The sequence below is a fragment of the Camellia sinensis genome, chromosome 6 (genome assembly GCF_055761805.1).
Source record: "Camellia sinensis isolate YWXY chromosome 6, ASM5576180v1, whole genome shotgun sequence".
In the NCBI taxonomy this organism is placed as follows: Eukaryota; Viridiplantae; Streptophyta; class Magnoliopsida; order Ericales; family Theaceae; genus Camellia; species Camellia sinensis.
The window spans coordinates 16,197,642-16,223,923 of record NC_138966.1 but is presented as its reverse complement, the minus strand read 5'-3'; the positions used below and the strand labels follow the sequence as shown (position 1 = coordinate 16,223,923).

General features: G+C 39.7%; 1 protein-coding gene across 1 annotated transcript; it reads right to left on the bottom strand.

Annotated features, from left to right (window-relative positions):
- Positions 1-16,325: 16,325 nt before the first annotated feature.
- On the bottom strand, positions 16,326-25,995 carry LOC114284531 (O-fucosyltransferase 16). Its single transcript, XM_082873371.1, has 10 exons — positions 25,517-25,995; positions 25,345-25,392; positions 25,149-25,239; positions 24,955-25,031; positions 23,958-24,046; positions 23,614-23,797; positions 19,823-20,004; positions 19,157-19,259; positions 17,900-18,231; positions 16,326-17,438 (listed from the first exon to the last, which is right to left on the bottom strand). Exons 1-10 carry the CDS (start codon positions 25,694-25,696, stop codon positions 17,006-17,008), a joined length of 1,719 nt encoding a protein of 572 aa, XP_082729497.1. The 5' UTR covers positions 25,697-25,995; the 3' UTR covers positions 16,326-17,005.
- Between the last annotated feature and the right edge of the window lie 287 nt (positions 25,996-26,282).

The following is a 26,282-nucleotide window of genomic DNA, read 5'->3' as shown; positions in this document are numbered from 1 at the left end:
AATATTGAGAAATGGGGTAGAAAACCCTAATTGGTTGTATAAATTAATTGGTATGATTAATTTGGGAAAATTGTGGTTATATGGAATTGAGTTGGAAATAATAAAATTGACCCATTATATAGTAGAATAGTGGAGTTGGATTTGCTAATCACTCACTTTTGAAAACATTGATATTTTATCTGTTGGAGCTTTTATTACCTGTTTAGAAATAATTGCTTGGACTACCGGTGGAGGGTAGTTTTGATTGTTGTAGACAATGCATGATGATTAGGCAAACTAAAACTAATCAATTGAATATGTCATAGAGTATAACGGTTAATAGAATACATTAACGTTATGTATTGATTGATTGTGTATATGACCTATGTATATATATGTTGTGTGTATGAGAGGAGATAGGGGATGTACTCCACGGTTTAGGGGAAGATAAGGGATGGACCTCTAAACCGGATATTGTTTGGGAGGAGATAGGGGATGGACTCCACTAATACAGCTCATATGCTTGTCAGTTAATGTGTTGATACAGCTTATATGCTTATCTATGGAAGTGATACAACTCATATGCTTATCTCTGGAAGTGTTGATATAGCTAATATGCATATCTGTTGAAATGTGGATACAACTTGTATGCTTATCTGTTGAAATGTTGATACAACTAGTAAGTTTATCTATTGCAAATTGGGAAATGTCTAATATGAGTCACTGTTTCATATAAGTGGTTGGTCAGGTTCTGAGCCGTTGATATAAATTGTGAAATTGATAAGAAATAGAAACTGAAATGAAACATTAACATAGCGGTCATGAAATGGAAATGGATTATGAATTGATTTATGGAACTTGAACATTTATCAATTGCTAACGTCTTAGTTATTGCTCATATTGTGTTTAGCATATTTCTACTGGACGTTGGCTCACCCTATATGGGACATCATTTTCAGGTACAGGTAGTATGCCATCTCCAAGGACATAGCTTGGATGATGATGAGAGTTGAAGACTCTTTTGTTTATTTTGTTTGTATTACATGTATATCAAGCCAAGGGCTTATTTTTATAGAGTTAGTACTCTTCTTTTGTGTAACCAGGTGTTGACTTGGAAAGCTGTAAGCCCATAGGGCATTTGCTTTTGTTGTTAACATGTAATACTATTGTAAGAACTACTCTGATGAATATAAATGGTTGGTTTCTTTTATATAATTGCATGTCTAGTGACGAGTTTTATGTATTATTTTGAGGGCATTACAACTTGGTATCAGAGCGTACCGGGTTCGAATACTTTGGGTACGTGGAAAGTGATTAGGATCACAATGGGTTTGTCTCGCTTGATAGAGACTTAGATATAGTGTTATGTGCTTATATGATAACATGTTTATGTGACTATGTGGGTATGGAATGTAGTTTCTAGGATGTTGATTGGATCCTTGGGTTTCTGGGAGTCTTGTTGGAAAAGCACTTGATCAATGCTGTTTCTAACCGGAACTCTAGTAACACCTCGGGACTATCATTATCCAGAAATGAAATTCGTAATTGCTTATGTGATTAAGTGCTTACGTGGAGTGAATTACAGTTGTCCATGCATTAGGACGTGAGTGTTATAGCTTCGGCACATTTGTGAATGTGCTAACGGTCTTGGTTACCTTTATTAGGATATCAAGACGAGGACGTGGTAGGCGAGACAGGCGTAGTAGGCAGGAGATGCCTCTACTGGACGATATTCCGGCACAGCAGGAGGGAGTTGGTCAGGCCAATGTGGCCGAGCCAACGGGTCAGCAGGCTATGAATGCCTTGGCCCGAGAGATAGCAGGAGCTTTGGGTATTCTCAGAGCGGGGAATCAGGATCAGGCCCACGCAGCTGAGGCAGGGCCTTCCTTCTTGAAGAGGGAATTCTTCCAGTCCAATCCGGACGAGTTTGTTGGGGATCCGAAGGAGCCACTTAAGGCTGACGAGTGGTTGGAACAGATGGAGAAGACGTTCGAGATGCTTGGCATCGAGGACAGGGTTTTAAAGGTGACCTTGGCATCCTTCCAGCTGAAGGGAGATGCGGGTCAGTGGTGGAAATACGAGAAGGGCAGTGTTGGTGGTGCATGGGAGGCGTTTGTGAATGTTTTCCAGGAGAAATTTTTATCTTCAGCTGCTAGGGAGAAGCTGAGGCAGCAGTTTTGCCAGCTTAAATAGCAGGGCTTGTCAGTGGCCGAGTTTGAGGCTACTTTTACTAGTCTGTCCAGGTTTGCACCTGAACTCATGGCGTCCGAGGAACGCCGTTGCTTAGAGTTTGAGCGGAAGTTAAGGTGTGGACTCAAGTTGAGGGTTGGAGGGTCCTTTATTCGAGAGTATAGACGTCTGGTGGATGCTGCAGCTCATATGGAGATAATGATGCAGGAGGAGGATGAAGGGCAGAGAGGCTCCAAGAGGAGCCAAGATGGTCAGGGTGACGGCAGGAGACAGAGGGGTTCTAACCCTCAGCAGTCTCAGGGTGGTTTGTCTAGATCGACTTTTCCAGTGCCAAGTGCGGGCTCTGGGAGAGGTAGTCAGGGAGGCTTGACTTGTTTTGCATGTGGCCAGCTGGGTCACAAGTCTTCGGTTTGCCTGCAGAAGGGAGGGGGTCAACGAGCTGTTTCTTCTTCAGCTAGACCTCAGGGCCAGAGTTAGGGCAGGGGCCAGCCTTTGTCTTGCTATCAGTGTGGTCAGTCTGGGCACCTGAAGAGGTTTTGCCCACAATTGAGTGCCACTTCGGGCGCGTCTGGTTCTAGGCAAACGCAGGGTTTTCAGCCAGCTTAGTCTGTGCAGGCCTCGAGGGCCAATCCGGGAGCTTCGTCATCCCAGTCAGTGCAGCAGTCTTTTGCTCCTAGAGGTGAGTAGGTGGATCAGGGGCCTATAGGGCGCGTGTATGCTATTACCGCGTAGGATCTTGTACCTGCTCCGTCAGTTGTGAGAGGTACCTTCTTGTTTTGCAACTCGGTTGCTAGTGTATTGATTGATACGGGTGCATCTCATTCTTTTGTATCTGCTGCATTTGCATCTGTTTTGGAATTGGAGTTGGCACAGTTAGCATCTCCTATATGTGTAGTAGCGCCTGTTGGTGGTGAGTTGATCTTGAAACAAGGTGTTAGAGGTTGTGATATAGAGGTTGTCGACCATAGGCTTCCTTTTCCTTTTGTTGTCATGCCCATGAAGGGTTTTGATGTTATTTTGGGTATGGACTAGCTATCGTCATACCGGGCTGTTATTCATTGCTACCGCCAGAGGGTCACGATTTGTACCTTGAGCGGGGAGTGTTTCCATTTCTTGGGGGATCGGGTTGATAGTGTGTTGCCACCGATGTATGATCCGTGAGGGCAGAATAAGCTTAGTGGTCTACTTGCCAGCTTTATGAGTGGTGAGTGTGATAAGACCCAGATCGTATTGCCGATGGTGGTTTGTGAGTATTCGGATGTTCTTCTCGAGGATCTCGTTAGTTTACCACCTCATCGAGAGATAGAGTTCTCTATTTATTTAGTACTCGGCACAACGCCGATTTCTATGGCACCATATCGTTTTGCCCCAGCCGAGTTGAGTGAGTTGAAGATTCAGCTCCAGGAATTGCTAGATAAGGGTTTTGTTCGCCCTAGTGTTTCACCGTGGAGAGCACCGGCCCTCTTTGCTAAAAAGAAAGATGGTGCCTTGAGATTGTGTATTGACTACCGAAAGTTGAATCGGGCTACGGTTAAGAATAAGTACCCTATGCCCCGTATAGATGATCTGTTCGACCAGTTGAAGGGTTCCCGTTGTTTCTCTAAGATAGACTTGAGATCGGGTTACCACCAGTTGAGGGTCAGGGAGGAGGATATTCCTAAGACGACATTCCGTACGCGGTATGGCCATTATGAGTTTCTGGTGATGCCATTCGGGCTTACCAATGCACCGGCAGTCTTTATGGACTTGATGAACCGGATCTTCCGGGAATTCTTAAATCGATTTGTGGTCGTTTTCGTGGACGACATTCTTATCTATTCGCCTTCTGAGGAGGAGCACAAGGAACACTTGAGAGTGGTGCTGGAATTGCTTAGAGCCCATAGGCTGTGTGCCAAGTTTGGGAAGTGTGAGTTCTGGCTAGGAGAGGTCAAATTCTTACGCCATGTGGTATCTGGGGAAGGGGTGTCTGTAGATACATCCAAGGTAGAGACAGTGCAAGATTGGGCACAGCCTAAGAGTGTGTTTGAGATCCGTAGTTTTTTGGGATTAGCTGGGTATTACCGTTGGTTTGTGAAAGATTTCTCCAGACTAGCTTCGCCGTTGACGAGATTGACGCGGAAAGGGGTCAAGTTTGTGTGGAGTGAGACTTGCGAAAAGTCGTTCTAGGAGTTGAAAGTTAGGTTAACCACCGCTCCGGTTTTGATTATCCCGGAGAGAGGGTTGGGTTATGCGGTTTATTGTGATGCCTCACGAGAGGGTTTGGGCTGTGTGTTGATGCAAGAGGGGAAAGTGGTAGCTTATGGCTCACATCAGTTGAAAATTCACGAGAAGAATTACCTTACACACGACTTAGAGTTAGCACTAGTGATCTTCACCTTGAAGATTTGGAGGCACTACCTTTATGGTGAGAGGTTCGAGGTGTTCTCGGACCACAAGAGTTTGAAGTATCTGTTTACACAGAGAGACTTGAATTTGAGGCAGAGAAGGTGGATGGAGTTCATTGAGGACTATGATTTTGAGTTGCACTATCACCCGGGAAAGGCCAATGTTGTGGCCGATGCCCTTAGTAGGAAATCCATTAGTGATGTAGCTTGTATAGCCATTTGGGAATGAGAGATGTTGGGTACGCTTGGCGAGTTTGATTTGCTTCTGGGCGAATCTGTTGAGGCTGAGGCCTTGTTTTCTGTTGTTGCATAGCTTACACTTGTCACACGAGTGTTAGAGGCACAGAGAGGTGACCTTGAGGTAGAGTCCCTCCGAGAGAAGATCTCCAGTGGGAAGGTTGAGAAGGGTTTGACGGCGTATCCCAACCAGAGTGTGAGATACTGAGGCCGTTTGTTTGTGCCGGAGTCTTGCCGAGAGGAAGTACTCCGAGAGTTCCATCATTCACGCCTTGCGGTGCATCCGGGAGGCACTAAGATGTATCGGGATTTGGGTCGCCAGTTTTGGTGGCGGGGTATGAAGAGGGATGTGGCTGTTTTCGTATCGAAATGCCTTACTTGCCAGCAAGTGAAGGCCGAGCATCAGAGGCCAGCGGGTTTGTTGCAACCCTTGCCTATTGCCAAGTGGAAGTGAGAGCATGTCACTATGGACTTCGTTGTAGGTCTTCCGAGGACTCAGCGGGGTAGTGATGCCATTTGGGTGGTTGTAGACCGGTTGACTAAGTCGGTGCACTTCATTCCTATGCGCGTGAGAGATTCGATAGATAATCTCGCCGACTTGTATATTCGGGACATAGTGAGATTGCACGGGGTCCCAGTGACGATCGTCTCGGATAGAGATCCTCGTTTTACTGTTAGGTTGTGGTAGAGTTTGCAGAGTGCCTTGGGTACTAAGTTGACCTTTAGTACAGCTTATCATCCTCAGACTGACGGACAGTCTGAGCGTACCATTCAGATCCTTGAGGATATGCTTCGAGGTTGTGTCCTTGACTTTAGTGGGACGTGGGAGAGGCACTTGCCCTTGGTAGAGTTTGCCTACAACAACAGTTTTCAGTCTAGCATCGGTATAGCACCGTTTGAGGCCTTGTATGGCCGACCGTGTAGGTCTCCAGTGTGTTGGGCCGAGGTGGGTGATGCACCTTTGTTGGGTCCGGAGTTGGTTAGGGAGACAACAGAGAAAGTTGAGCTTATCCGTAGGAGGCTTGTTACAGCCCAGAGTCGCCAAAAGAGTTATGTCGACCGTAGGAGGAGGTCTTTGGCGTTTGAGGTAGGTGATCATGTCTTCTTAAAAATATCACCTAGGCGAGGTTTGATGAGGTTCGGGAATAGTGGGAAGTTATCCCCTCGGTTTATTGGTCCCTTTGAGATCCTTGAGAGGATTAGCGAGGTTGCTTGTCGTTTAGCTTTGCCGCCGCAGTTGTCTGGAGTGCATGACGTGTTTCATGTGAGTATGCTTCGGAAGTATGAGCCAGATCCGTCCCATGTATTGGATTGGACCGACTTAGAGGTTGATGAGGATGCCTCGTATGAGGAGAGGCCAGTTTGGGTCTTGGATAGGCGGGATCAAGTCCTGCGTGGCAAGACCATTCCTTTGGTAAAGGTTTTGTGGAAACATCATGGAGTGGAGGAAGCCACTTAGGAACATGAGTTGGAAGTCCGCGAGAAATATCCGGACTTATTTGTTGATGTGTAACCATGCATTGGTGATTTTGTAATATCGTTGAACTTTAAGAACATTATATGTGTCTTAAGTTGTAAAACATTGTGAATGTTTTGGTTAATGGAAATTTGTTATAACATTGCATATGTTCAATGTATTGTGGAAATGCAGGCATGATGTTAATGTTGCATGTATTATGGAACTGTGGAAAATGAGTTGAAATTGGTAAATTTCAAAGGAATGCATGTTAATAATGCATGTTGTTATGTGTAATGTGAAATGCCTCTTGAAAGAGATGGGATTGACCGGAAATGGGTTGGATTGTTTAATATTATGTTATAGCATTGTTGAGAATAGAGAAAACCTGTTTTTAAAAAACTTGTGTTTAATTTCGGGGACGAAATTCTTTAAGGGGGGGAGGTTATAGCGATCCCAGTTGTCCCTTTGCTGTTCTGTTGTATTCCGGACTCGCTTCCATGATGTTGGTGGTGATATACCTTGTTGTCATCCTTTAATTCCGCTTGATTGAGTTTTAGGATGTATTGGGCAGAGTTGTTACAGGTTGGTTGGGCTTTGGTTTCAATTCTTTGTTGCCCAGTTTTTAGGAGGTCCGCTTGAGCGGGTCTTCTTGTGTTCGAGCGGATATTGCACGCTCCCAGTATTTTGGTGCTCTGCAGAACTTCTGCAAGCATTTTTTTCACGCTCAAGCGGGTTTCTTTACGCTCGAGCGGTGGCACTGGAGCTGGTACTCTGGCGCTCGAGCGGGTAGTACTTTTTGGTGTAAGTTCTAGGAGGGAAAAATCTACGCTCGAGCGGACTGGTTTTCGCGCTCGAGCGTATGTACTTTATTCTTGTGTCTTGGCGCTCGAGCGGGCCTATTTTTTTGTTCTTGACGCTCAAGCGTTGTGTTCTCCGCTCGAGCGGGAATGTCGTATATCAATTGGCAGCTGGGCATTTTAAAATCACTTTTTATATTCTCTCTCTCTCTCTTACTTTCTAAAAAGACATTTTGAGAGTTCCTCTCTCTAGAAACTCCCTTCTCTCTAGGGTTTGATCTAGTTAGAGTGTTTCCTTTTCCTTCGGCCTTTGTAAAAGTTGGGTTGATCGTCGAGGGCTACACTTTGATCCGAGAATATTGAGTTTTGGAACACGTTGAGTTTCTTCATCTTCTTCCCTTGAGCTCCGATTTTTGAGGTAGCGATTCCTACTCACTCTTATGGTCTTTGACATAGATTTTTGGTTGTTTTGATAAAGTGTTGAAGTTGGGTAATTTTAGGACTTAGGGTTTCGAAATGTTAAAAGAGGGTATTGTTATTTTGATTCCAAGAATGTGTATTATGAGTTTCAAAATAATGATATTGTTGTTAGTTGTTGATATATAGACCATTTGGTCAATATTGAGAAATGGGGTAGAAAACCCTAATTGGTTGTATAAATTAATTGGTATGATTAATTTGGAAAAATTGTGGTTATATGGAATTGAGTTGGAAATAATGAAATTGACTCATTATATAGTAGAATAGTGGAGTTGGATTTGCTAATCACCCACTTTTGAAAACATTGATATTTTATCTGTTGGAGCTTTTATTATCTGTTTAGAAATAATTGCTTGGACTACCGGTGCAGGGTAGTTTTGATTGTTATAGACAATGCATGATGATTAGGCAAACTAAAACTAATCAATTGAATATGTCATAGAGTATGACGGTTGATAGAATACATTAACGTTATGTATTGATTGATTGTGTATATGACCTATGTGTATATACGTTGTGTGTATGAGAGGAGATAGGGGATGTACTCCACGGTTTAGGAGAAGATAGGGGATGGACCTCTAAATCGGATGTTGTTTGGGAGGAGATAGGGGATGGACTCCACTGATACAGCTCATATTCTTGTCAGTTAATGTGTTGATACAGCTTATATGCTTATCTATGGAAGTGTTGATACAGCTCATATTCTTATCTCTGGAAGTGTTGATATAGCTAATATGCATATCTGTTGAAAATGTGGATACAACTTGTATGCTTATTTGTTGAAATGTTGATACAACTAGTAAGTTTATCTATTGCAAATTGGGAAATGTCTAATATGAGTCACTGTCTCATATAAGGGTTGGCCAGGTTCTGAGCCGTTGATGAAATTGTGAAATTGATAAGAAATGGAAACTGAAATGAAACATGAACATAGCGGTCATGAAATAGAAATGGATTATGAATTGATTTATGGAACTTGAACATTTATCAATTGCTAACGTCTTAGTTATTGCTCATATTGTGTTTAGCATATTTCTACTGGGCGTTGGCTCACCCTATATGGGACATCATTTTCAGGTACAGGTAGTATGCCACCTCCAAGGACATAGCTTGGATGATGATGAGAGTTAAAGACTCTTTTGTTTATTTTGTTTGTATTACATGTATATCAAGCCAAGGGCTTATTTTGTATAAAGTTAGTACTCTTCTTTTGTATAACCAGGTGTTGACTTGGAAAGCTGTAAGCCCATAGGGCATTTGCTTTTGTTGTTAATATGTAATACTATTGTAAAAACTACTTTGATGAATATAAATGGTTGGTTTCTTTTATATAATTGCATGTCTAATGACGAGTTTTATGTATTATTTTGACGGCGTTACAACAGTGGCTGAATACGACCGTGCCTTTACCGAGTTGGCGAGGTATGCACCCCACATGGTCAGCGATGAATATATGACGGCTAGGAAGTTTGAAAGTGGGCTCCGTGGACCGATACAAGACCAAGTTAACATGCTCAACATGCCGACTTACGCCGGAGTATTGGACAAAGCCATTTTGGCCGAAGCTAACTTGAACAGATACTAGAGTTCAAGAGAGAGCCAGAGGAAGAGACAAAATTATGACAATCGCCGAGCACAATTTGGTACCAAGAAGAAAGCGAATGTTGGCAGTTCAAGCAACCCAAGGCAGGAAAGTGGTACTAAGCCGACATGTTTAAGTTGTGGGAAGCCACATTTTGGGGTCTGTCGTCGGGCGTCTGGAGCTTGTTATGAATGTGGTGAAATAGGTCATTATGTGAGGGCCTGTCCTAAAACAAAGGCTGATGATAGTAAGAAAGATGAGAATACCTCGGGTTCCGTATAGAAAGGTAATGTTGGGAAGGGACAGATAAGGCAGGGCAGAGTTTTTGCACTAGTACCAGGAGACACTCAGAATGCTGAGACAGTGGTGTCAGTATACTCCCAGTTTGCTCTCAAGATGCATATATATTGATTGATTCGGGTTCTACGCATTCATTCGTTTCTGCTAAGTTTGCCGAGAAGATTAATAGGAAACTAGAACCCCTTCATTATGTATTATCTGTGTCTATTCCGTCTGGGAGATCTATGATTGTTGCATCCATCTATAGAGCATGTGTTGTTGTGATTGGGAATGTTGAATTGTTAGTTGATTTAATGCCATTGGACATAACTCATTTTGATGTTATATTGGGGATGGATTGGTTAGTGGTAAATCACGCATCTATAAATTGTGTTTTTAAAAGTGTCACGTTAAAACCCGCAAACCTAGCTGAGGTCACGTTTCAGGGTAAAGGAGTAGTATCCCCACCTTACTTAATCTCATCCATGAAAGCCTGTAGGTTGATCCAAAAAGGGTATCAAGGTTATTTGTGTAGTGTACTAAGTAATCTGAATGGAAGTATTGAGTTAGTCGACGTCCCGGTTGTTAATGAATTCCCTGACGTCTTTCCAAATGATTTGCCTGGTCACCTAGTTGATAGAGAGGTAGAATTTACTGTTGACATTATGTCGGGAACCCAGCCTATCTCTAAAGCACCCTATAGGATGGCCCCCACTGAGCTGAAGGAATTGAAACTCCAACTACAAGAGTTTCTAGATAAGGTTTTTGTTAGGCCGAGCACTTCACCTTGGGGAGCACCCGTCTTGTTTGTTAAGAAGAAGGATGGTACACTTCGTCTTTGTATTAATTACCAGGAACTAAATAAGGTAACCATTAAGAATAAGTACCCGTTACCGAGGATAGATGATTTGTTTGATCAGTTGCAAGGAGCACGAGTCTTTTCCAAAATTGACCTTAGGTCGGGTTACCATCAGCTTAAGGTTAAAGCCAAGGATGTTGAGAAGACCGCTTTTCGGACGAGGTATGGCCACTACGAATTTTTAGTAATGCCTTTTGGAGTGACCAATGCCCCTGCAACATTTATGGATTTGATGAACAGAGTCTTTAAGCCATATCTAGATGAGTTTGTGGTTGTCTTCATTGATGATATATTGATCTACTCTAAGAGTAAAGCTGAGCATGAGGATCATTTGAGACTTACCTTACGAACTTTGAGAGATCGGAAATTGTATGCTAAGTTTAACTAGTGTGAGTTTTGGCTTTCCACTATTTCATTTTTGGGCCATGTGATTGACAAAGAGGGTATTTCGGTCGATCCTAATAAAATTGAAGCCGTTGTGAATTGGCCGAGGCCGGCTAATGTGTCCAAGGTTCGTAGTTTTCTGGGATTGACAGGTTATTACCGAAAGTTTGTGAGGGACTTCTCAAGGATTGCAATTCCATTGACACAACTGACTAAGAAGGGAGCGGCTTACGAATGGACTGAAGATAGAGAATCAGCTTTCCAGGAGTTGAAGACGAGGTTAGTCACAGTACCAATTCTTGTACTGCCATCATGTAATGAAGAGTTTCAAGTTTATAGTGATGCTTCGCATAAGGGTTTGGGTTGGGTATTAATGCAAAAGAGTAAGGTCATAAAATATGCATCTCGTCAGTTGAAGCCACATGAAAAGAATTATCCTACCCATGATTTAGAACTAGCAGCCGTAGTTTTTGCTTTAAAGATTTGGCGTCACTACTTGTATGGAGCTTCTTGCCAGGTTTTTACAGATCATAAGAGTTTAAAGTACTTGTTCACTCAGAAAGAATTGAATATGAGACAGAGAAGATGGCTTGAGTTGTTGAAAGACTACGATATGCAAATTCAATATCACCCAGGTAAAGCTAACACCGTAGCCGACGCTTTGAGCAGAAATATGGTTAGAAATTTGGCATGCCTAACCATGATCTCAGTAGAGCCGACTATTGTTGAGGAAGTAAAGACAAGACAGATGGAGGATGAATTCTTCAGGAAGGTAGCCGATGAGGTTATCACAAAGCCGAGATCAGGGTACACCATAGAAAATCAAGTGCTCAAGTTTGAAGGAAGATTGTGTGTGCTCGACGTCCCAGAATTGAAAAGAAAAATTTTGCAGGAAGCTCATGGTTCCAAGTTTGCTGTTCATCTAGGGAACACCAAGATGTATCAGGATGTGAAACAGACATTTTGGTGGCCGAATATGAAAGGAGAAATAGCCGAGTTCGTGTCCCAGTGTCTGTATTGCCAACAAGTGAAAGCAGAACATCAAAGGCCAGTAGGACTTCTTCAACCTTTGCTGATTCCTGAGTGGAAATGGGAACACATCTCCATGGACTTTGTGGTTGGTTTGCCGAAGACACAAAAGGGTATGGATTCGATTTGGGTTATCGTGGATAGACTAACTAAGTCAGCACACTTCTTGCCTGTTAAGACCACCTTCAACGCCGATAAACTTGCTTTGTTGTATATGAATGAGATTGTTAGACTTCATGGAGTGCTGGTGTCAATTGTGTCGGACCGAGATCTGAAGTTTGTTTTCAGATTTTGGCAGAGTCTATAAAGAGCTTTCGGAGCCGAGTTGAGGTTTAGCACAACTTTTCATCCCCAGACTGATGGGCAAACAGAGAGAACAATTCAGACACTTGAATATATGCTTAGACTATGTGTATTGGACCTCCAAGGAAGTTGGGGAGTACATTTGCCACTGGTGGAATTTACCTACAACAACAGTTATCAAGCTAGCATTGGCATGGCGCCATATGAAGCATTGTATGGAAGAAAGTGTAGGTCACCGATATGTTGGACCGAGGCAGGGGACAAAGCCCTGCTTGGTCCCGAGTTAATTCAAGTGACAACCGAGAAGATTAAGCTCATTCAGCAAAGAATCAAAACCGTTCAAAGTCGACAGAAGAGTTATGCCGACCAGAGAAGAAGAGAGTTAGAATTTGAAATCGGGGATCATGTATTCCTAAAGATTTCGCCGATGAAAGGAGTTACAAGATTTGGGAAGAAGGGTAAGTTAACACCCCGTTACATCGGGCCTTTTGAAGTTCTTGAGAAGGTTAACCTCGCTGCCTACAGACTTGCTTTGCCGCTAGAATTGAGCCAAGTCCATAATGTGTTTCATATTTCGATGTTGAGGAAGTATGTTCGAAATCCACTGCATGTGATCGACTATTTTGGGATTGTAGTTAATGAGGATTTAGGCTACGAAGAGAAGCCAATACGGATTGTCGACAGGCAGGTGAAACAATTGAGAAGCAAGTCGATACCAATGGTGAAAGTTGACTGGAAGGAGCATTACGGTGAGGATGCTACTTGGGAAATGGAAGAGGAAATGAAAGTCCGACATCCATAATTGTTTTTGGAACAAGGTAACTCAAGTTTGGGGACCAAACTTCTTTAAGGGGGTAGGATGTAACAACCCTCACTTCAACTTAGTCATACTTGCATACATTCATGTATGATCTTGTCTTGTTATGTTACACTTGCAAATCTTGTCTTGTTTTGCTTGAGTGTTGCCTATATGCTTTGTTCTTGCCTGGTGTGTTGCCAAGGTCACCTTAAGCCTAGTCACCTTTGAACCTTTTTACACTTAGAACTATCTTGGAACCACTTTGGTCAACCTCTACCATCACCTAGGCATATTGGCCGAGATGTCATCATCTAAGCCAAGGTGTGTGTCACTTAGGCCGAGACGTGCATCATCTAGGCCGAGATGTTATCATCTAGGCGTCCTAGATCCTTGTACTTAGTGATTTTGTTCCTGGAATGGTATGACCTAGACCGAGGTGTGGCACATCTAGGCCAAGGTGTGGCACAACTTAGTCAAGTGTTGTCCTTCCAAGCCGATGTCGTTGTCACCTTACTTGTCGAAGCTTTGCCTTTAGCCGAGATCATCACTTGCCAGAGTGCTCTTGCCGCCTAGCTTGTTGAACACACTTTGTCATGGTCTTGTCTTGTCAGTCAGTCACCTTTTTAAGTAGAGCCAATCAGCCGATGCCACGTGTCCCAGCAGAGGGTTAAGTTAGTAACTGTCGAGAAAAAACATATCATTTTGTATCAAATCTTGTCTTTTAGAGAGAGAGACTCTAGGAAGAAGAAGGAGAAGCTTTTGAGTGAGAGAGTGGATTTCCAAGCTTGATTCCTAGAGATCGAACCGTTAGATCCGTGTTTTAAGGTTAGATTCGTGATCTACTCTTGTTATTCTTTATGTTGATCTAATCGCATTGCATGATCCAGCATGTTTCATAAACCATGCATTGCTTTGAAGTTCAGTTTTAGAAAGAGAAAGTGATATTCATGTGTTCTTGAAGAAAACCATGTTTTGATCCGAAAGTTTGTATCAAGATGCATGTTTTCTTGTTTGTTTTCATATGATCTTCAAGTATGGGTATCATGGTCCATGTTTTCGAACTCATAGCACGAAATCTCAGACTTTGTAATAACAAGTTATGATTTAAGCATGCATGTTCTTCATCTTCTCCATCTTCATGTTCCTCAAAGGGAAACTCAGATTTTCCCGACTTCGCTTTTGAATGTGGCCGTCGGGACCACACCTCGGCGAGAAGGTGTGGGACCTCGGCCAAGACCTGGTTGGTGCCCAACATGTTTTCCCGAGATGAGAAATAGTGTTTTGTTTTGATTTGACTTAGTTTTTGAAGAATGTCGAATCATCCGTTTGCATGTGAAGCTTGTTTGAAAGTGCGTTCAATAGACTTTGCCATGTGTTTGTAGGACTTGGACTTTTGCCTTGACCCCGACGTTTGAAGAACTATGTGAGTGGTATTTTTAATAAAGCTATGTTATAAAGTTTTGATAAAGCTTTGCTTTGCCTTGTTTTGATAAAAGTATTTGTTCAAACATGAATGAATATCCCTATTTTTGTGTATCAAGTAAATACGTTTGTTTTGATGGCATTCTTGGAGAAGTCCTTAGTGCTAGGGGACTATAATGCAACTGCACCCTTGTTTTGAAAGTCCTTAGTGCCAGGGGACTATAATGCAGCTGCACCATCGTTTGAGATATCTCCCTTGTTTTGTCTTGTTTTGCCATTGACGGTTTACCGCGTGGGTTTGTTTGTTCGGAATGTCATCATTTGCAATATGTTGATGCTAGTAAGCATCCCTAGAAGCTTTGAAGAATTGTTAGATGAACGTGGTTCATCCCTTGTTATGTAAAGTTTAATATGTTTTGTTTTGAAAAGACTTCGGCTATTATTCATGCAAACCCTTTATTATTTATATCATTCACTGAGTACCCAAGCTCACCCTCTCCATATATATATGTAGGTGATGAGCAAGAAGGCGGTGACACTTAGATGTGTTTCACAAGTTTGTTTTGGATTCTTGTTATGTCGGCTTGACTTGTATTCATGTCGGCAATCTTAAAGATTATGCTTCTCGACCTGTAATACTTGTATTTTGCACACGTCGGCTTGAGAAGCCTTTTGATCAAGATCTAACATGTACTTTACTTTAATTGTAACCATGTTGTAACCCATGTTAAGATGTATGTCATTTCATTTGATCTATGCACGGCTCTTATGGACCACTTGTATTTTAAATTATTGCTTCTGCATTTGCAAGCCCTTATGAATACTCTGTTTGTGTGCGAATCTTTGTGGGTTGGCCTTCGGTAATCTCAGATTACTGGCCATCACGACACCATCCTACTAGAGGTGGTTTGGGGTCGTGACACACGCTTTCTATACAAAACAGATTTCCCTAAACGTGTGGTTTGTAACCACGATTTCTTAATTAAAAGGGTGGTTTGTAACCACGCTTTTATGATTTTATCAATTTTCCACGGCTGGGCCAAAAATATGGTGAAAGCGTGATTTAAAATAAGGGAAAATTACCCATAGGTCCCATGGGAAATATGTGATCTCCATTTAATCCCATAACTTTTTCACTACACCCAAAAGTCCTTTCCTCTCTCTCTCTGCTTTTTGCTTCCCTTCCTCTCTCGTTTTTTTTTTCTACATTTTTCTGTCACCGTGTTTGTCATGGAAGAGGACCACCGGTGATCATATCTTTCTCCATTGATCGGGGTTCATTGATAACCACCAAGCATTGAAATCAACTCCGACGAAGAAGATGATATATTTTTCGACGAAGAAGATGAATGGATCTACTTAGATCTGATATAGATCTACTCAGATCTACATCAGATCTGAGTAGATCTACACAGATTTGGTTAGACATCCGTCTTTCCCCTTCGATCTCTTTTTTTTTTTTCTCTCTCTGCTATACACTTCTGTTTTTCTGTTCTAATGGAGAAAATTTTCGAATTCTGAACAAGCAGTTTTCGAGTTTTAGTTACAGGCGGTGAAAACTGTAAATTTTTGCAGTTTCAAATTTTTTTTTTGGTGCTGGAATGAATCATGGTTTAAAACTGTAAAATTTTGCAGTTTTATAACATTCTTTAGAACTGTAAAATTTTACAGTTTCATAATATGTTTTTTAATTTTTTTTTTCCGGCAATATTCTAGACATTCCGGTGAGTCTCCGGCGACCGTTAAACGGAAGTCCGACGGTAGTAAGATGTGAACAGTGTCTATAAATTAAAAAAAAAAAGAAAAGATTTTTTGGTAACAATTAAAAATGTGTTGGACTAATTGGTGCAAGTATTTTGTTTTGGGATTAGTTGGGTTTTGAACTTGTTACATGGGACTTATCAGTAAATTCCCCTTAAAATAACGCTTCAGCTTATTTTGGTAATTTCGGCCAAACTAGACAGTTTGAAAAATAGTTTAATTGTTAGGCTTATTTTGAAAAATGACCCCCAAATCTCAACCCAAATCTATGATCCGTATACAGCATAATCTGAACCAGTCTAATCATTGGATTAAAAGGAAGCGTCTTCCGCTGGTAAATATGTCAACAATCTAGTCCAAGAACTAAAGGGAAGTCTCTTCTTATGTTAAATATGTTGACATTGACAAGGGGATTGCTTGCACTCGGATTTCTCAATAGCACTCATATTACATAACTGGCCATTACTGTTCACCAGGAGTGGTTTGAGTAATAATTAATAAATAGAAACATTTGAATTCTAATCTCCAAAAGCTCCTGGTGCTAATATTTCTAAGAATATATGTATATATTTACATCAGCCAACAACAATAAACCCCCTCAAGAACAAGAAAAAGGAAAATGTTCAACTATAACTGATATATCCTCGCTATCTGGATAACCTCTGAAAACAATCTTTAGCTCTGTACCGAAACTACTTGACTCTGTCCTTTCACTCCCATTTTGCCAACTGTTTTTTACTTTCAGTTAGCAATCTCCTCCAACCGAACAACTCTGCAAAAGATTCCGAAGGTTCATAAAATAACAAAAATTGACAGAAACCCCAGAAGCCGCTGATGAACCAAAATGCTCTGTCCGTCTCTGTTGAAATTCAGAAGGGGACAACTCATCATTATAACATCTTAAGCTGACTTGTTGAATATCATGGATCTGTATCATTGTGGCTTTGTTACAAGGAAGATAACTTCACACCACACCCAAAAGATTTAAGAATTTTTCTGAATGGATGGGTTAGGTTAGGTGCAACAAAAAACAGCCCAATAAAAGCAATGTGTATCCTCACTTAATCTGAGAGCAACTCTTCCAACTCAGGCTCCTCATCGTCCACCCCCGTTCTATTAAACCAACCATTACCTAGAGGGGTATTTTGATCCTCTTCATCGTCGGGGTCAGGCCATTCTGGTTCATCATCATCATTCTCATCATCAACTACTTCACCAATATCTTTTCTTGTTGCACCAATCACTTTACCAAGCTTTCTAGGACCTGATTCCATTTTCTCCTTGGCCTCTGTATTTTCACAGATGCAAGCTGCTGGGTTCTCGTGAAACTCACCCCTGCCTGGCCTCACCTCCTTTGGCTCTCCCATCAATCCTCTCTGGTAATTACGCACACCAGATGCAAATACGTCCCATGTTGTGTTAACTCGGTTTAAGAACAAACGATACAGTTTTTTAGCATTTGGACGAATGGTAGGCTTGTGTCCATAATATCTCCTGCAACCAACAGAGAAAAAGTTTGTCAGCATTTAAGAGTTCTCTTCCCCAGTTCCCCCAATGAAACGAAAAGTAAATAAATAAGAAAGATGTTGAACTAGGGTAAATTACACTGACCTCCCATTGAGATTTGGAGAAAATATAGCAAATCCTACAATTTTGGTATTAAGTACACCGATGACATCCATTATAGTAAGGCTAAAGGACCGAAACTAGTCAAAATATAAAGAAGGTAAAAATATACATTTCAATGTAAAAATAATGACATCATTTTTCTATCGATATGAAACAAATTACTGATGAAAAGGGGGCAAAGTGTTAGATGAATTAAAACCTTAAGGGAGTCCAATGTAATTATGTCAATTTGTGGGGCTTACTCTATTTTCTCCGAACCTCAAGGAAGGTCAATGTAGTTTACCCAAAAAATAAAGACGAGAGCAAAAAACAGAAAGCAATCACACCTTCGTCCTGCTAAAATTCTTGCCATATTGCCATTGTTGTTTGTGACAAACACATCACTTTCATCACACACAATAAAATCTAGTGCAGCCATGCGAGAAGAAAATGCTGAAAATGGTTCTAGCTCTTCCTTGGTGGCTATGGTGTCTTTTGAATAAAAATTTGGGAAGAGTGCTTTTAGGGGGGCCAATGTCTCTTCCCCTCTATATACTTCCCCGGATGCCACATAAATATGAACATCTTTGCCATATCCCAGTGCTCTCAGCATCAGACCTACTTCTTCGGGAGTAAGTGGGCATCTTCCTTGCCTCCTTTCCCTATCTGGGTTGCTTTTCTGGAAAAAAATTAAAAAAAATTAAAAACATGTGATACATGTTATATGTACACACTGCAGAGTTGAGACCTTTTAACAAGATCCAAACCAAATTTGCATCTAGGAATGAAAACAAAACTCAGGTTTGATGACAATCAGTACATTAGAATGGTGCTGGCTATGGTAGTTATGTTATGGTAATGTTCTATTTACTATCTAAAACATTTCCAATGTGGCATTATTAACGCTCCCAAAAGGCCTGCAGCATTTGTCTCTCATCTCAAACAATTGAGATAACAAAATTGCCCTTCAATTCAATTTTTCTCATCTCTATTGCAACTATGAACCAATTCTCGTAGTCTAGGCTCTAGAACATATCAGCTATGGTGTCAAAAATCCAGACAGGCATGTGTGGAACCAGAACATCATTCTTTCTTGGCTGATACATATTGTCGACTAAAAAATTCAGAATTTTCTGAGGCAACTACAAACATGCTACTATTTATTTAAGTAATACACAGAAATCTCTTCAAAACATAGTCCAATGAGAAGAGATGAGGACTATAAGATCAAGAGCAAAACTTATTTATAGGGGAGTAAAATGCAGGGATTTTTTTGGAGGGAGACTAGGGCTACCATAATTTATTTTCCCAACTAGCCATTAAAAGCTGTCAAAGATTTGGAAAAAAAAATTAGTGTCAATTCATGTATTATTATATTGATATAATTTTTCGTAATATGCACTCAAATAATTTATAAAACATACATAAATATGCATATATATTTTAAAATATTCTGACAAATACAAAAGAAGCAAAAAGCAATTAATGCTCATGTCTATGAAAACTTATGTTTCTCAATCACCGAAGATTCTCGTATAGTTGCACAAATATGACATTTTATTTTTTTGGTGATAAATACACAAATATGACATTTTGAGCCTTACATGTAGGGTTTTCCATCTTTTTCGTATTGCACCCAATTCTTTCCTTTCCTTGTCTCCTCCACCATAATAACATCCTGAGAATGCAAGCATATCAGGTTCAAACCTGTAAGATGAGACATTTTGTTGGATCAAAATACTTCCCCATCCTTGTAGTTCATATTATAGTTAAAGGAAAACAAATTCATAGCCTTTGAATTAGACAATACAGTACAGTGAACAAAAATTCCTATTTCCACTCCAAGCATAATAACCATAAATAATAGTAACAAGTATGCTACAGAATGGCAGTTATCTGGTAATTAAGTTCTTGTTGACACCTAACAGGTTACTTCATGTGTATCCATCCAGATCACATACGCTTAACAGGTTACTCATTGTTTGTAGAAACAGTTCTGCTGGTTAACTATTTAATTTGTCAAATTGGTAACGTATCGGTTTCATCAATGGAGTTCATAGATGCAACATATGCAGTAATAACTAAAATGCCTCTATCAGAGATCGAGGGAACATATTATTACTTTGTATGCATTAAGAATAACAGCAGTATGAGGGCATAAAGAAAAGAAAGCACATTGATGAACCCATATGAGCAATCAGGGACCCATAAGAATCAAAAAGCAACCAGAACATAAACAGAGGGGGGGGGGGGGGGGATAGAGAGATTACCTTAGGTGAAGGGCAATAAAATGCTTGCTTCTCATCTTCATTCGATGGACCAATTGTTCACCCATTTCAATTATAGGATCAGTGAACTTCAAGGCATGATAGTTAACTCTGCATCTAAGCTTTTGTAAATCTGTGTCCAACCTATTTGAAAGTCTGTAATCAAATTTGTTGAGCTGAACAGCCTTCATAAGAATGAAAACCATAAAGTATTAGTTTTACAATATAGTAAATCATTCAAGGCCAAATCTAGAGGATAAAAACATAACTGTGCAACTCAACAAAACCTTATCCCAAGATTCCCAACTACCAGGGGTTATTGACATGATTTCTGATCTAATGCTTTCATCAGAATTGGACGTAAGTTTCCCCATGGGTCATCAACCTAATACAACACTCCCACTTCACAGGACAGGGACAAAGATGAGGAAAACTCAGCCTTAAATACATCCAGTTCAACTCTTAAAACAAGATTATAGAATTAACTGGAAATATGTAGCCCAGTCCAAATGGTTGAGATAAAGCTTAGTGCAGTTGAGCACACTGCAGTGCTTTTCGCATAAGAAAGTCATACCACAGTTTAAAGCACTAATGCCCAGACTCCAGCCTTTCTGACATGGCCGGCCCGGTTACCCAACGCAGATCAACTTCATGCTAAAGACTCTTTATTCAGTCAGAAAGAGAAATGTAACGGAGGGAAAGAAGAAAGATATGGCACTAGCATCTAGTCAGAGTAGGCTTCATTAACATACTCACGTTCTCCAACTGTCGCTGAAAAATCTTCTCAATCAACAACAGCAAACCACTGAGCTAAGGTATTTTGATTTGGAGAAGAGTTATTGTTATTTAATTTATCCAAAAAAAAAGTGTTATTGTTATTTAGCACCACATGTGAGATGATTGTACCAGGAATCTTTTTCACAGACAAGTAGCTTTCTCCTTCTTGTAAGGAGATCTTTAAAATTGGAGGGGTGCCGCACAAAATTAATGAAATGCACAACCAAGGAAGGGGGAGAGAAATAAAGAAAAGTAGAGTCTCAGGGAAAAGGGATTTGATCTAAATAAAGACCTAAGGACCTTCCATAAACCGGTTAATGCATGGACAAGGCTGCATCATTCACAGAGCCAACTGAACCTGCATGGCTGCAACTGGTACAAACCAGTGTTGCCAAAAAAAAATGTTAATATCTAAGCAATTTACATTTTGAAGTGCGCATTCCGAAAAATAGTTTACTTTTGTTCCAAATCAATGAATATCCAAACAATTTGGAAATTTCTTCCTATTTATTTTCTTAATGTTTCTTAGGAGAAAAAAATATTAAATATGATAAATTAAATCTAGAGAAAGAGTGTATTTTTAGCAAGACAAAATGGCCCTGAGAATCTACTTATTTCTAAATGGTTGGTAACTTGGTAATTATGCTATTTATGAAGCACAGATACTCCAAAAAAGGCCACCAACGAGTATCAAATATGGAAATGCTTCCGATATAGCTGGATAAACACATCAGATACGACAAAAAAAAAAAAAAAAGCATTCATTTTAAATTTATAAATTTCGGATACGTCTTTGATATGTACGGATTCGAGAAAAATACGCTTCAGATGCTTCTTCGATATGGTGGGGAAAAAATGTAATTTAGAAATTTTTTTTATTAGGAGTCAAACTATAAAAATATTAAAGTTATAAAATAATAAGATATCTCCTACTCACCAACAGCAAACGAAGTAAGAGAAAACCCTAGCCTCTGTTGAGTTTTTGGCGAAGAAGCTGTTGAAGACTTAAACTTATCAAAGACTCGATTTCGTTGAAGCAGCTCCATCTCCATCAAACTAAAACTCGATTGGCAGCAGGAGGTCAGTCTTCTCTCTCTCTTTTTATCTTTTTTTCTTTCTTCAATCTTGATCTTAACCAAGACTCAACTAATGCTCTCTCTGAGACTATTTTTTCCCCTTTTTTTCCTCTCTCGGACTCTCTTTCATCTTCTTTCCCTCTCTATTTTTCTCTCCCTTTAGGCCCACTGCCCAGCAGCATCGCTATTCCCTCGGAAGGTTAAAGTTGCCGGCGGAAACAGTTGTCTTTATCTGACTGTTCAATGGGTAGTTTTCTTTTTGAGATCTTGAATATTTTTATGTTTTAATTCCTAGTTTCCCATTAGCCTGATGCTTGATTCTTCCCTTCATTTTAATTGATGTTTTTTTCGTTTGATGTTAATTGATGTTTTGGAGGTTTTTTCCCCCTTTGTTTAATATGTAACAAACTTGTTTTTGCTGAATTTGTTGTATGCTGAACTAATGCTGAAATTTTCTGAATTTAGTCCTAAATGTTTTATGCATGTACTCTTGCTTTTGGTTTTATTTTATGCATGCTACATTAGTAATAATTACAAAAATATTTCTTGTTACAAACATATCCAGCCCTACCCGTATGCTGCCTTTTAGGTTTTGCTATATCACTGTATCCATATTGTGTATTTGTATCTTGTATCCATGCTTCCTAGCCTTCCATTAGTCTGAGTTGGGGTTTTCCAATAATGCAAGTGAGCCGTTGAACAGATTTGAATTCAATTTGGTTGCTGAAATGGTTATCACTGTTTCCAAACACTTTCACTTGCCTAAAATGTTGTCAATAGTTCATTAATCATAAATTCCTTAAATTTATGCAGCTCAGCTAAATTATATTTTACATCCTGTTATGCAGAGTGTGAAAACAAGAAGAGTTGAAAATTATAAATTTTCAAGAGCACAATTTGGACCATGTCGGTCAAACTTGAGTCTTTGTTTATGTGTATCACAAGTTACTGATCAAACTCGCATATGCTTTGCTAAGTTCTACGGATCAAGGGCAGTTTGATAATTTCCTTAGGGTAAAATATTTACTTGATATGAGCTATAGTATGGGTCCATCGGTCATGTATGGGATCATGTTGTGTTATTTGGTCTATGGTCTATGTTAAAAGTATAGAATTTTTTAGACGTCAAATTTTCCTATTTTCCTATTTCAGTAAAAGGAATACCCTAGCAACTATAAATATCTACTTAATATTTCTATTTAATAGAATTGATGGTCACTATTCCCCCAAAAAACAACCAGGATACTCTTCCCACAGCAGTATTCACAGCCAATAAATAGACTTCTTCTTCAAACAGTTACAATTCCCCAATAATAAGCAAGATACTACAATGGTAGTATTCATAGCCCCTCAATAGACCACATTTCAATGGTCAACCCCAACATGCTAGTCTATCAAGTCTGCATAAATCCAACCCCCACGTTCAACTTGACGTTTAAAATCTTACTTTTGTGGTTGTCCAATGCTTCTAATGACAGCATTTAGTGCATGTACAGGACCAAAAACTCCACAAAGCCTACAGAATCTGCACCGCCACTACAGGTACGAACTAGTGTTATCTAAAAACTTAATACCTTAGTGATTTACATCTTGGAATGCACGTTCTGAAATATGGTACATTTTTCGTTCGAAATCAGTGAATTAAGTAAACTGAAGATATCCAAGAAATATCCAATTTATTACGTTAAACATTTTCTTTGGTGAGAAAAAATAAAAAATAAAATATGATGAATTAAATTCTAGAGTGGTGTCAAATACAAGATTCTAGTGTCGCTAATGCTGAAACTTAATCAAAGTGAATAACAACAAACAAAATATATGTAATTAAATGCTAAAGTATGCAATCTCAATGGATATAATCATACAATTGAACATACCCATATGTACATTTACATTTTTATTTCTAACAAAGTAAAATATCTTAGGGAGTTAATAACTTACACGCTTCTTTAGAAGATTGGGCAATACACGAGTTTGATAGCATTTAGCATTACACTTCCTTGGAACACCCATGGTATATGGAGTCCACATCTTTCCAGCCCTTCTTGGGAGCTCTTTTATAATTTTTACATCTTTCAATAGATGTGATATGAACCAGTCAACATCAAAGATCTCTGAAAAGTTACTGCACAAGACAAAGGAACTTGGCTTTGGCTTTTATAAAGCATTGCTATGATAAAATGCACAGAACAGTCGATCTTTCTTTCATATACGACAATGGGACCTAATATCAAAACGGATTTTAAGAAAGTGTTGGAGAAACATATGCAAATTCCATGACTAACCTTGCATCCTTCCAAAAGGATTTCTGATCCAACTTTGGGACAACAAGTGTAGCATTCAAAATGCGGGCAGCAACTACAGCATCTGTAATCTGCCAAAAGATGGGAATAATAACTTACACACAAACAACTAGCCGTTACGACATATTCAGAATAATGCTAAATATACCAGAATAATGTATACACACACCCACACCCACACCCACACCCACACCCACAGCGAGCAGTCCGCCATATTCACTGACAGCATATTCTGGCAAATCATACATATAAAGGATAGAATTAAAGTATTATGGTGGTAACTTTTTGCATTTAGAGGCAGGATGAAAATTTATCTGAAGGGTATTCGAGCATCAAAAGCTTAAGAACCACGACCACCTTGTAATAATGCTTCCTTACATCAGTAAGAACTCAAACAACAGAAAATGACTATCACTCAAACAACAGAAAATGACTATCTGACTACTACGATTACCTTACAATAGTTCTTCTAAATTGGAAAGCCTTAGTTTTTTTTCTCAAGTATGAGAACAGACCAGAGCACCAAGGCCTCTCAAAAGAATCTGACAGAAGAAGGTTCCAACAAACATTGCATATTTGATGACAAACAGCAGGAAAAAAAAAAAAAAAGAAAAAAAAGAAAAAAGAAGAAGAAGAAGAAACACCTGCAGTGACAGGGAACTGAAATGATAGCATCGAACAGCAATTGCAACAAAAGTAAACATTAGATTGCTTATAATTCCAATAAAAATATTCACGTTTTGTTCCATTGATCCAACCTCCTAGTATAATCGACAAATAAGTAGATCCCGTTGACTACTAAACTAGTTCTTTAGACCAATATTTAAGACTACAATCAAGTCCAAATTAAGTTCCACACATGTTAACCTTCTCTTTAGCTTCTCAACACAGAAACCATTCTCCAAACACTCGAAAAACCAAAAATAGATCTAGATTACCCTTCGGCAATTCCAAAATAACATTTGATAGATATAATTACCCCAGTTCTTTGTTGGTTCAAACCTCCACTGGTCGCAATTAACAAGTACCGATTGGATTGCGTGATTAATTTAGCATCTGCAATTTGAAGAAGAAGAAAAAAAAATCCAAATCAACCAGAATACTATAATGGCAACAGAACAAAATCGACAAACAAGAAGCAGTATAATAAAAATTAAAAAAAAAAAAAATCACCAGCAAATTTTTTGCTTGCATTACTGCATCCGTAGTAGAATTTAGACAGTGTTGAACTCCAAATGTCACGATCCAGTCTTCCTCCACTGATCTACATTCCAATAAGCGATAAATAAATCAAATAAAACAAACTCAGATCCAATCGAGCTTAATCAGTGAATAAGAAGAATAACTAGCAAAAGATAAAAACCCTAACCGGAACACGAAAAACCGAAACTCCATCGTCGTCGACGTCATTTTTTAACTGAACAGAGAATCACAAGTTAATTGAATACAGCAAGAACAATATGCATACATATATATATGTGCGTGTGTGTGTGTGATTGTAGTGTATATGAAGAGAGAGAGAGAAATGAGGAGAGGAGTACCGAGGCAGGGCGGAGAGGGAGGTGGTGGAGGTGTTGATTGTGAGTTGGAGAAGGGGCGAGAAAGGAGAAGAGAAGGAAGAGGAGGAGCATAGCGCCGGATACGGCGGAGATTGCGGGAATAAGGACGCGGAGGCGGCCGTGGTTGTGGTGGCGCCGCCGGTGGAAAGCCGTGACGCCCATGAAGATCGTGGTAGCTATACAGCTGCGCTGAGCGGTGCTCTTTCTCTCTCCTTCTGTTTACTCTATAGCTAGAGCGATGTTTTGGAGAGAGAAAGAGCAAGAGAAATAAACCATACCATAATTCACGCATAAACCACCTCTCGAAAAAAAAACATAAATGTGCGGTTGGGATTACCTAATGAGTACGGGCAACTTGGTAAAGGTCTCGGGTTAAGACGTTAGGTCTTAAGTTTGATATTTTTTGGGCCTAGTATAATTGATTAAGAGTTTAGTTATAAATTGTCTAGAGGCGAGTCTCCAATTATTATTATCACAACGCTGGGTGTTCAATCTATTATATGTGGAGTCTATTATTAAAGTTGTGGGATATATCATGAGTCTATCTTCGATAATTCGACCTATTCAATATGTAAAATTTATCAAGTACTTCATGGTTATATAAAAAAAATTATATTCATCGAATATCGGTAGCACAGGATTGAAACACATTTTTGGGATGTCCTAAAAAAGTCAAAAAGTCAAAAAGTTATTTAAATAACATCATTTTATTTAAGTCACATCACCTCTCTATCCCATCACTTCAAAC